The 11,489-nt window shown below is 45.0% G+C and overlaps 1 protein-coding gene across 1 annotated transcript in view; it reads left to right on the top strand.

The window, feature by feature from the left end:
- Window positions 1-10,697, top strand: part of SLC13A3 (solute carrier family 13 member 3) — a 44,981-nt gene extending 34,284 nt beyond the window's left edge. The window contains exons 8-13 of the mRNA XM_079979321.1: window positions 996-1,100; window positions 2,750-2,847; window positions 3,786-3,898; window positions 5,940-6,101; window positions 7,612-7,749; window positions 10,346-10,697. Coding sequence (XP_079835447.1) covers window positions 996-1,100; window positions 2,750-2,847; window positions 3,786-3,898; window positions 5,940-6,101; window positions 7,612-7,749; window positions 10,346-10,528 — 799 coding nt within the window. The 3' untranslated portion in view covers window positions 10,529-10,697. The remainder of the gene's footprint in view (window positions 1-995; window positions 1,101-2,749; window positions 2,848-3,785; window positions 3,899-5,939; window positions 6,102-7,611; window positions 7,750-10,345) is intronic.
- The last annotated feature ends 792 nt before the right edge of the window (window positions 10,698-11,489 follow it).

Genomic DNA, 11,489 nt, shown 5'->3' on the forward strand with positions numbered 1-11,489 from the left:
CCAGCAACCTGCGAAATATCATTGTAAGAATCAAAGGCCCTTTTTTCCATTCTAAGAGCACAGAATGTCTATTAAACCAGCCGTGGCCAATTTGATTAGCAACTCCAGATTTCTTCCAAATGGTTTATGTATCTCTTGTTCCTTAAATCTAATGTTTCGTTTTGTAATTTGGTTCCTAATCTTCTCGATATGTAAAACCAGGAAGAGAAGAGTACAATTTAATGATGCCCCATTATAAGGTAGCTTTCTCATCCTATTCCGTCCTCAACTTCCAAAAATTGAGATTTCGAATTATTGTTTCATGATTTTCTGTTTGTGGTTAGAATGTCACACACACACACACACAACTAAGGCAGCCAGGGAAGGGGGCAGGCTCTGTCCCTGCCCCCCCCCTCTCTCTCTCTCTCTCTCTCTCTCTCTCTCTCTGTGTGTGTGTGTGTGTGTGTGTGTGTGAGAGAGAGAGAGAGAGAGAGAGAGAGAGAGAGAGAGAGAGCCTGAAATGGGCTAAAGTCTGTGGTCATTGAATCTTGAAACCTCCCACAAATGATCACTCTTCTGCTTTCTATCACATTCATCGTTGTAAAAAACACACACCACACAATCAAGTTGAGCAACCATGTGTTTCTTCTTATTGCATGATTTACTAGTTATAACATGGGAGGCCCAAGTTGTTAACCCAAATGCCTGTGGAGATATGTTGAAACACAAATATCCTCTCCTATGTATCTTTTACAATTCCCCTCTATGAACTTTAGCAATAGAAAATTTGCTGCCTCTTAGGTTATATTTTAATTTTGGAAATGTGTATCTAGCCCAAGGCCACTTCTGCATTTTGTTCTGAAACAATCAAAATTCCCCTTTGCTCTTTTCTGCGCAACATTGCTAGCCTTCCTCAGATTTCCACCTACTGGTCACAGTTGAGCTCATCCTCAGGCAAGACTGGGGGAAAATGATGTCTTCATTACAGTGACTCGCTGCATTTCCTTCCTCTACAGGTTTGCTGAACAGGCAGTATTTGTACTTTTCTGCTTATTCGCAATCCTGCTATTCTCCAGAGACCCTAAGTTCATCCCAGGCTGGGCGAGCTTGTTCACACCAGGGTAAGAAATTTATTTCTGTATATTTCTGTCAGGCCTTTGTTCTTCATCCTCCCTTCCACACAACACCGCCCCCCCCCAGCATTAACGTTTCATTTAAATGCTCATCTCAAGGGATTCTCTCAAATTTTCTTTTTTGCCTGGGGCAGACATAGTATTCCCAGTCCCCTAACCTTGGGAGATGGTTGTGGGGCCTCTTTGATCAGTAGTCAATCCATCAGTTATCAATAGTCAAATTGAAGCTGGTTAACCTTCCTGAGAGGGACGCAGGTGGCGCTGTGGGTTAAAGCCTCAGCGCCTAGGACTTGCCGATCGAAAGGTTGGCGGTTCGAATCCCTGCGGCGGGGTGCGCTCCCGCTGCTCGGTCCCAGCGCCTGCCAACCTAGCAGTTCGAAAGCACCTCCGGGTGCAAGTAGATAAATAGGGACCGCTTACCAGCGGGAAGGTAAACGGCGTTTCCGTGTGCGGCTCTGGCTCGCCAGAGCAGCGATGTCACGCTGGCCACGTGACCCGGAAGTGTCTCCGGACAGCGCTGGCCCCTGGCCTCTTAAGTGAGATGGGCGCACAACCCCAGAGTCTGTCAAGACTGGCCCGTACGGGCAGGGGTACCTTTACCTTTACCTTTTAACCTTCCTGAGAGACATGTGCTTTCTCTTGCTTCTCTCTTCAGGTTGCATTTTCAAGGCTTACAGTTAGTTTTCTAGTAGAACAGCTGCCTAGTTTAGGACTGTAACTCACAGATTTAAAAACAGATTTACAAATTGTGAGTGTATCTGAAGATAGATAGGGACAGAGAAAGCTGCTTCAGGCTGTATCTACATTGTAATGTAGTCTGGCTCTGGTGTGCTCCCACCTCTGTTTTTCTGAATTTGCATACACATCATATTACCCAGGATGCAGCGCTATCCTGTAGTTTATTGAAAAATACTGCTGTCCCATGCATTTCCCCACAAACCAGCTTCAATCCAAATGGAGAACTCAAGGCCACATTCGTATCACAGTTAAGCTGAGGTGTGTACATTTGGGAGCGCATGTGCAGGTGACAGCAGAAACTGAACACCCCTGCTCTTTCTCTGGTGCGTACAGTCATGTGTAAATATGACTTGAAACACAGTGGGGGAATCAACCTCTAGAATGGTTTAAGCCACTAATGTGTACATACGACTTTTGCACAGAGTCAGACCATTGGTCCATCAAGCTCAGTATTGTCCACATTGACTTGCGGTGGCTCTCCAGGGTTTCAGACACAGAAAGTTGCATCCACACTTCCATCTGACCCACTGCTTCCTCCAGAGGAAACCTACGGTTTAGCACTGAATTGGAACCAATGGCAATTGGGCCTTCTGAGGATTGCTGTATGTTCCGATTTAGCACTAAAGAGCGAGTCTTCTGTGGGAAGGCAGTGGGCAAAGGCAACATCACTCCTCACCTAGAAAGCTTGGGACAAGTGGAAAGCTGTTAGGACCTGTGTTTTCTAGGCATGGGAGGAGTAGAATTGTGGACGAGCCCAGAGTAATTCTTAGCACTCCCTGGTGATTCCAGGAATTGAGTCTGGGATATCTGCATGCAAAGTCACTGACCTTGGTCTCCTTTGACAAATGTTTCTTCTCTTCCACCACTTATTCTTGAAATTCCCCCTCCCTCCCTGTTAGGTTTGTCACTGATGCTGTTACTGGAGTCACAATAGTGACAATATTGTTCTTCTTCCCATCGAAAAGGCCATCTCTTAAATGGTGGTTTGACTTGAAAGGTAAGCTTCTGGCTTTTGAAACCCTTTGACCCAGTTCTTCTGCTTTCTGTAGAATTGATTATAAAACTAGCCTTCAACAAGCACTAGGTACAGGGTCACTAGGTCACCATTTCCTGAATGACTCACTTATAGAGGAGCTTAAAGATCAATCATACAGGGAAGACAGCAGAGGAATAAGACCCATCTGCTGGCTCCTGATGTCCCAATGGGTCCCAACCAAGCATTAAAATACTCACCCTCTTTTCTTTTTAGAAAAGGGACACAGATATTCATCCTTTTCTGGTGCTGATTGGGAGATTCTCTCCCTGCCTAACAGTCCAAGGTTCTCCAAACACCATCTACTGCCCCCCATCTATACGTCCCTGGTGGTATCTTTTCTGCCTGTGAAGTGCTTCATGGTACGAAATAAATCAATGTGCTCACAGACATCTGGAACATTGGTACACAGATGAAGATTATGTGACTTGCTTGCTGTTCAACAAAAGCACAGCATATGAGGACTTGAGCAATTGCAAGGAATAGCTCTATGAAGGGTTAAGAGAGAAAAGTGGAAGCTATCTCTTGTTCAGCCTTCATGTGTTAATAAGGCCTCTCTTGTGAAATAGGGTACCTTGCTTTGCAAAAAAATCCTTTTATGACCTTTTATGGATGAGATCTGGGTTTTCCTTTACCATACATCTCACAATCTTTGAGCTGCGAGTAGAAAATTAACGTTGCAGTTAACTTAGATCCAAAGTGCAAATGAAAGGGGGAGGGGGATGTCCAAATATTGCTGGACTACAGCTCCCATCATCCCTAACCATTCCCCTTGCTGGCTGGGTCTGATGGGAGTTGGAGTCCCACAACATCTGGTGGGCCACTGCTTCCCCCTCCCTGCCTTAGGCTGCGATCACAAAGTTTGCTAATCTCTCTCTATGTTCACAAACCTCTTTGTCTAGCACCAAACACAGAGAACCAGCCCTTGCTGACTTGGAGAAAAGCCCAAGAAAGTGTACCATGGAATATAATTCTATTGCTTGGAGGAGGTTTTGCCATGGCAAAAGGATGTGAGGTATGCTTGTTAGAATGCAGCCTGTCAAAAAAAAAATATGCACCACTTTCCTTCTTTTCTAAAGGGACTGGGTTGTTGTTGTTTTTTAGGGCACCTATCACGGACTGGCTGGATGCAGAGGGGTGGTGGGAGGCACTAGCCGGGGAACCCCCAAGGGAACCCCCAGGGGAAGAAGGCTCAAAGCCAGGGGATTGTTGGTGGGACAACAATGAGTGGTCAGAGGGAGAAGAGGGGGAGAGCAGACTGGGAGGAGGAGGTAACAGAAACTGAAGAGGCAACAGGGTTTAGTGAGCAGGAAGAGGCTATGGCAGAGGGCAGTCCAGAATCTGAATCTGAAGCAGAGGCTGGAGACGAGTGGGGTCAGGCTGCTGAAGAAGCCAGGGAGTCTCCCCCTCCTGCTGTGACCAGCTCCCCTCCACCCTAGTCTCCCAGAACACTGAGAGGAATGAAGAGGGCAGAGCAAAGAGAGATAAGGCGAAGGAGCCCCAGGTTCCTGGGGGAGGAGCTGGGGGAGGAATTTTCAAGAGCGGTGAGAACGCAGGGAGCTTCAGTCCTCGCAACTGTCTCCTTGGGGCAAGACCTTTGTTGTGTTGGTTTCTTTGAATTAAAGAGTTAACTTCTCTGAAACTAGGTGTTTTATTGCTGAGCTGCTCCAGACTTTGGCTCCTGACAGCATCATGACACTTGATTACTGCAGAATAAGCTACATGCTACTTTGCATGCATGTTTGCATTCATGTGTGTGACTAATTCGGAGCATGACCAGCTCTCTTTTTTTAACCATTCTTACACACATACACAATGTTCTGGAAAATGGCCGATTACCTGGAAATCTTGAGGAGTGATGGTTTGTGGGCTCAGCATGGCTGCAGTGTGGCCCAGAGCCATTTTATGTCAATGGTCGTTAAAAGAATGCTTGCTTCTTCCCACCATGGCCATGGATCAGCTGACTGGGGACCATTTCAAACGAGCCTATCAGGAGGCTGCCTGGAGGTGAGGTTGTGGCAGCGGACCTGAAATATGATTTGACCTGCATCATAGGGCGACACTCAACCTAGGGCCAGCTCAGCCCTCTCATCTGCCAGCTGGCGGGCTGTTTGATGTCAGATACATACCCAATGCCTTCGCCAAATGTTGTGGCCTACTTCAACCCAAGTGGAGGTTTCTTCCTGTGGTAAATGTTAGCTTTGGTGGGGATGATTTTAATCAAGACTAGAGCCAATCTGGTGCTCCCACCAGCCTGTTTGCACTGCACTGCTATTGACAGGAGATCAGATAAGCCCCACAGATGACTACTGCATTTAATGTAATGTGTAGTTCGGGCCTAAGGGCTAAAACAAGCAATACTTTCAGACGTGTAAGAGCCTTGGTGAGTTGATTTGCCTGCTCATTTTCACATGCTAAAGTGACCAAGTAGTGTTTTCACATTTTATCACCCTAGGAAACATTACAAAACCAGGGTTTTCCAGGATGTGGCCACAATCTTAGTATTCTCACAAGGCCAAATTCACCACATAGCATTTGAGGAGAAAGTCATCTTGTGGTGAATGTTCAGCTTCAAAAATGGTCATGGGAGTTGGCTTTCATTTGCAGTAGATTTGTGTTTTAAGAGGACAAATGTCCCACAGCTCATACAAGCTGACAAAACTACTGCAGGGGAAGCTCTCTTATGCTGTGATAGTTTGACCATTGGTACCATACTGCCAGTGCTAAGGAAGATTTCGCCATGTATGGAGCATACATGTGGTAGTTTGGGTATTAAAATGGTGCCTGGGGGAGGGTAAATTTCAATTGCAAGTGAAATGATCTGTTCCTGAGATATCATCTCATGACGAGAGCTGAAAAACACAGGAAAAAAATCAGCCACCATAGAATCACTTGTGCAAACTGTGATTGTTTTTATATGTATGTTTTTAGTATGTTGTTGTTTTATTTTTTAATCATGTTGTTTTAACAATGGTGTATTTGCTGCCCTGGGCTCCTTTAAGAGGATGGGTGGGCTTTAAATTTAACAAACACATAATTTTTCTACCCTGCTATAGGAGTCTGGCTTGTCTGTCTGGATTGGAGGCCAGCTTGACCCCCTGGAGAACCTCCCTCCTGCTGTAGCTGTTATTCTCATTACGGCAGTGATTGCGTTATTCACAGAATTTGCAAGTAACACAGCCACAATCATAATCTTCCTGCCTGTCCTGGCAGAACTGGTAAGGGGCATATGCATACCTTTCAACCAAGGGGTTAAGTTAAAGGTATGAATGTGAATGAATGTTTATTATTACGGCCAAACAACCAAGCATACTAAGTTAAGGGTAGAGTGACCATTGCTGCTATTGAGGGGGGGAAATATATATAGGCAATTTATATATGCTGATTTATATGTATAGATGCAGATTTAGACATAAATTATTATAATGTAAATAGAAATTAATCTCACCATACGGGGAAGATTTGACCTGGGTGACCAGCATGCCTGTTCTGTCTGCTATCCAAGTGCTAATGGGCAACTTCAAGGCTCTTCCTGCTCTTCCTTCTTATGGTTCTTTGAACTTGACTTGGGCAGGACAGCTCTTCAAATAGAGGACACCTTTGAGTAGAAGACTCTTTAAATAACTCTTTAGATATAAGGTATTCCTTAGCAACTTGAACACATGGCTCACCCTAATCTTGGGTGGTAGGAGGAAGGTCGGCCTATATCATCATCATCATCATCATCATCATTACATCCCACTCGAAGATCTCAAGAAGGTGTACATTTGGTTTCTCTTCTGCATTCTGTCCCTCATTAACAACAACTCCATGTGGAGTAACTAGTGGGAGACTCAAAAGTACTTTTCAGCTTTACTTCTGAAAAATATTACTAGGCTGACAACTCAAGGCGGATGGCCAGCTTTTGAACCCACAGAGTCCACATGTACTATTCTCAGTGAACAGCATGCCCTCTTCTGACCTGCTTATTCTGCCTGAGGAAACTTCTGGACTCAGCTGAATAGGATTTTGTGTTATGATTGGGCTTCCTTCCACAATTCCCCATATTCAGATAGCCAGAAATAAGACTCCTTGTGCCTATTTCAAGAAGGCTCTCTCTCTCTCTCTCTCTCTCTCTCTCTCTCTCTCTCTGTGTGTGTGTGTGTGTGTGTGTGAGAGAGAGAGAGAGAGAGAGAGAACAAGTCTCCAGTGGCCTGTTTCACACAACACAATAAACCTAACTCTGGTTTACTGGGACCACACAAACATGCAGCTTGCTGGAGAGGAGCTCACAGCTTCTTTACTCCTCCCTAGCCTTTTATTACTCCCACACCGCAGACCTTAAGGTTCTTGGACTCTAGTTCCCATCAGCCTCAGCTATCATCACCAATAATCAGGGATGATGGGAGTTGTAGTCCAGCAACATTGAAAAAGATGCAGGCTCCTCATTCCTGGTCCAGCATGTTCTACCAGGAGCATCTAGAGCAGGTGTTTGGAAACCTTTGACCTTCCAGATGAACTGCAACTACCATCAGCCCCAGCAATCAAGACTAATGGGCAGGGTTGAGGGGAGCTGTAGTTCAGCAACATCTGGAGGGCCAAAGGTTTCCCATGCCAAATCTAGTGGAAGCTTTCAGAAGAAACTATGATCACACAAAAACTTATTTGCAGTCTTTTCAAGAATCTCATGCGATGCTTACAGTTCAGCTAATAAATCATAACGCACCCCCCTTTTGTTTGTTTTTTAAGGCCATTCGCCTGAAAGTGCATCCCCTCTACTTAATGATACCAGGAACCATAGGATGCTCATTTGCTTTCATGCTTCCGGTCTCTACACCCCCAAATTCAATTGCCTTTGCTTCTGGGCACTTACTGGTTAAAGATATGGTAAGTAATTTTACATAGTACTCACTAACAATAGCTTAATTATCTAGAGGAGGAGAAGGCCATGAAGGTGAGGAAAGGGTGTTCAGTTCTCTCCCCCTGCCAAACTTCCCCAAAACAGCCCCTCTCAGGAGCTGCTATTTGTATTTCAGGGGAAGCTCGCCTTGGTTCCAATGGAGGCATCCCTTGAGATGCAAACAGCAGCTTCAGTCGGGTTCTGGTTTCCCTTTGGCTGCTATTTACATAACAAAAAGGCATGCACCTTACTTGCATTCACACAAGTGATGGCATATCTAATGTGGCATGCCCTATCCAACTATCTGTGCCCAGGAGGATGGATGTCATCAAAACATCAAACTGTTTATTCCTGCTACAGTCACAGTAAATTATTGTTGGGTCTTCCAGCAGTAAGTTAGCACCAAATTATGTCTGGTCAACTGTAGAAGCACACTGGATGAAGAACACATCTCTGCCACCACTTTCACAAGGTCTTCATTCCTTTCCAAAATGTGGGCAGAATATTACCAAATTTCAGGTTTGTTTGTTTGTTTGCTTTTGCAGGAATTGCTTAGCTGTGGGTGGGTGGCATTAGCAAGATCAGCGGCCTGATAACCATTTTGAAAATGGAGCTGAGAGGAACTGAGAAGGGGCAAATTCTGTGGCTTAGTTCACTATCCACTTCCTCTCAACTTTGTTTACAAAATGGCAGCCAGGCTACCAATCTCTCAGCTCAATCTACGGTGAGGGCAGTGCCTTGGATTTTAAAGCACAACAGACCAGGGGCTATGGTCCACCAGCTCTTCCCAAATTTGCCCCTGAACTTTGGGAGAATTTCTTCTCGCACCCTGGAAAAAAAGAACAAAACAAAACCCTGAATGTTTCGCTGTGACGAACATTCAGTGCAGGCCTAAGTAGGAGCCTATTCAGCAGCAAAGTGCCAATGTTCATATGTGTCTAAGACCAAGGGTACTTTCAGATTGGGCCTTAACATTGTAAATGGTTAGGTGATATATTGCCAACAGGACCCTGTCAACAGGCTTTGTAAATAGCTAAACAAATAACCCATAATGGATTTCACCTGGAAAGAGTAATTCCAGTTTTTTTGGGGGGGGGAGGTGGGGTGAGATTCAGGCTGGCATTTTGATGCCAATGACATCATTTGGACACTGCAATAAACTTACATGCATGAGGAGCACTGATGCCACAATAAACACCCGCCTGGAAGCACCCATAGCAGTTTTCAGTACTACAGAAGAAATTGGGAATTAGGTGTGAACGAAATTTTCAGTTTTTAAGGTTCAGTAAGGTTTGCTCACAAATGTGAGGGCTGACAATGGAAAAGTTAATCCTAGTGTTTGTTGGCAAGCTTCTATATTTATTCTATTCAAAGAACATAATTCCAGCAGAGAACTAACAAGTAATTGCAGTCTCACCCCTGGCTCCTGTCACTCTTCATTTGTTTTCAAGTTTCCAGGGCTTAAGTGTATGAACTAACCAAAGCCTTGTTTAAAAAGAGATGGAAAACAGGAATTTACCAATTATTCCAAATGAATTTTTTCCAAGCAGATCACCAGCAGATATTGCAGAAGAACTTACATCTTCTCACTTACTCTCACCTAAAATGCGTATTACACTCATATTCTCATTGGTTACATTTCTGTCCTGTTATCAGACTTTGAAACAGCATGGAATTCCAGCACTAGAATTTTCTTGACTTCTCTTATTGGGTATGAGTTATTTGTCCAAACATGCTTAGAACAATTTCACTGATGGTTTTCATTCAGGAAGAGGCCTAGACGAAGAAAGGTTGGAATAAATTGCAACATACTACCTTAGGAGAGATAGAATGCACATTTATAATTTAGTTAAACAGTCAAAGACAGGTAGGGAGGATCTGTCAAAATCTCCTTTGCAGCTTTACCAGGATTTGTAAACCCCAATGCATTGTTCTCCATTATACAAAACCATTCACCCAGAAGGCAGGTTTAGCTCTAATGAATTTACAGGAGGGTAGAGGCTTGTTCAGGGACACGGGTGGCGCTGTGGGTTAAACCACAGAGCCTAGGACTTGCCAATCAGAAGGTCGGCGGTTCGAATCCCCGCGACGGGGTGAGCTCCCGTCACTCGGTCCCTGCTCCTGCCAACCTAGCAGTTTGAAAGCACGTCAAAGTGCAAGTAGATAAATAGGTACCGCTCTGGCAGGAAGGTAAACGGCGTTTCCGTGTGCTGCTCTGGTTCACCAGAAGCGGCTTAGTCATGCTGGCCACATGACCCGGAAGCTGTATGCCGGCCCCCTCGGCCAATAATGCGAGATGAGCGCCGCAACCCCAGAGTCGGTCACAACTGGACCTAATGGCCAGGAGTCCCTTTACCTTTACTTTTAGAGGCTTGTTCAGAGAAACTTCTTGACAGTTCAACAATGGAACCGATTACTTAGAAGGCTTGTGATTCTCTCTTCCCAGAGGGGAGGCTGTCTTTGGACAGCCACTTTGGAAAGCTCTGGGTTTTCTGCATCACACAGCAAACGGTTGAGCTCTATGATGTCACAGATCATCATGATCTCTAAATCTATTCTACCCCTCGTGGGCTTCTTCCACAGGCAAGGACGGGTCTGCTTATGAATCTGATGGGAGTTTTGTTTCTGAGTCTGGCTATCAACACTTGGGCCACGAGTATCTTTCAGCTGGGCAGCTTCCCTGACTGGGCCAACATCCATTCAGAAAACACGACCCTGCTGGTGGATGTGCAGAATGTCACTCTAAACTCCATGAGTAAATTATGAACAGGACAACCTTGTTGCGGGAGGAGCGCTCCCCCTTCAAATTTGGGCACTGAATTAGATCCACAGCAAGTACAAGAACGCACAGGTGATGGCGTCGTTGATGCCCCTCCTTATACAGGACTGCCATGTTCCTTTTATGTTTGTTTTTATAAATATTCGTGAGTACTCACTGGATAATTATTTTGTGCCTTGGAAGAGTCTCTCCACTTTCATGCCAAAAACCTCCCATCAGGCAGTTCTTAGGTAGGTTTAGACCTTAGTGCTGCATTGAATTCCACCTTTTGAGTGTGAATCCTAGGACACTGTGTGTAAATAAACTGCAAGCCCTCTGCAAATAGCTGCAGCGGATTCTGTGAAAAACTGCCAAGTCAGGAACACTATTAATACACATATTATACCCAATCAGATCATATCCATTATTCAAACGTCATGTCTTGTTAGACCTTGTACAACCATGATACTAAAAACTGTCTATAGTGGTCTGTAGCCCAGATACTCACACAATAATAAAATAATAATAATAATTTTTATTTATATCCCGCCCTCCCCAGCCGAAGCCGGGCTCAGGGCGGCTAACAACAATAAAACAGTACAAAAGTACAACACAAACAACACTCTAAAATCACTCATTATAAAATTAATTAAATTCAAGCCACTGGCCAGAGCTCCATGAAGATTGCTGAGGGAGGGAGTCAGGCTGTGCCCTGGCCAAAGGCCTGGTGGAACAGCTCTTCTTGGAGGCCCTGCGGAAAGATATCAAGTCCCGCAGGGCCCTAGTCTCTTGTGACAGAGTGTTCCACCAGGTCGGAGCCACAGCCGAAAAAGCCCTGGCTCTAGTTGAGGCCAGCCTAACTTCTCTGTGGCCTGGGACCTTCAAGATGTTTTTATTTGAAGACCGTAAGTTTCTCTCTGGGGCATACCAGGAGAGGCCCCATAGCCAATGGAATATTGGAAGATGCCT

This window comes from Podarcis cretensis (genome assembly GCF_951804945.1).
Source record: "Podarcis cretensis genome assembly, chromosome: 6".
NCBI classification, from domain to species: Eukaryota; Metazoa; Chordata; class Lepidosauria; order Squamata; family Lacertidae; genus Podarcis; species Podarcis cretensis.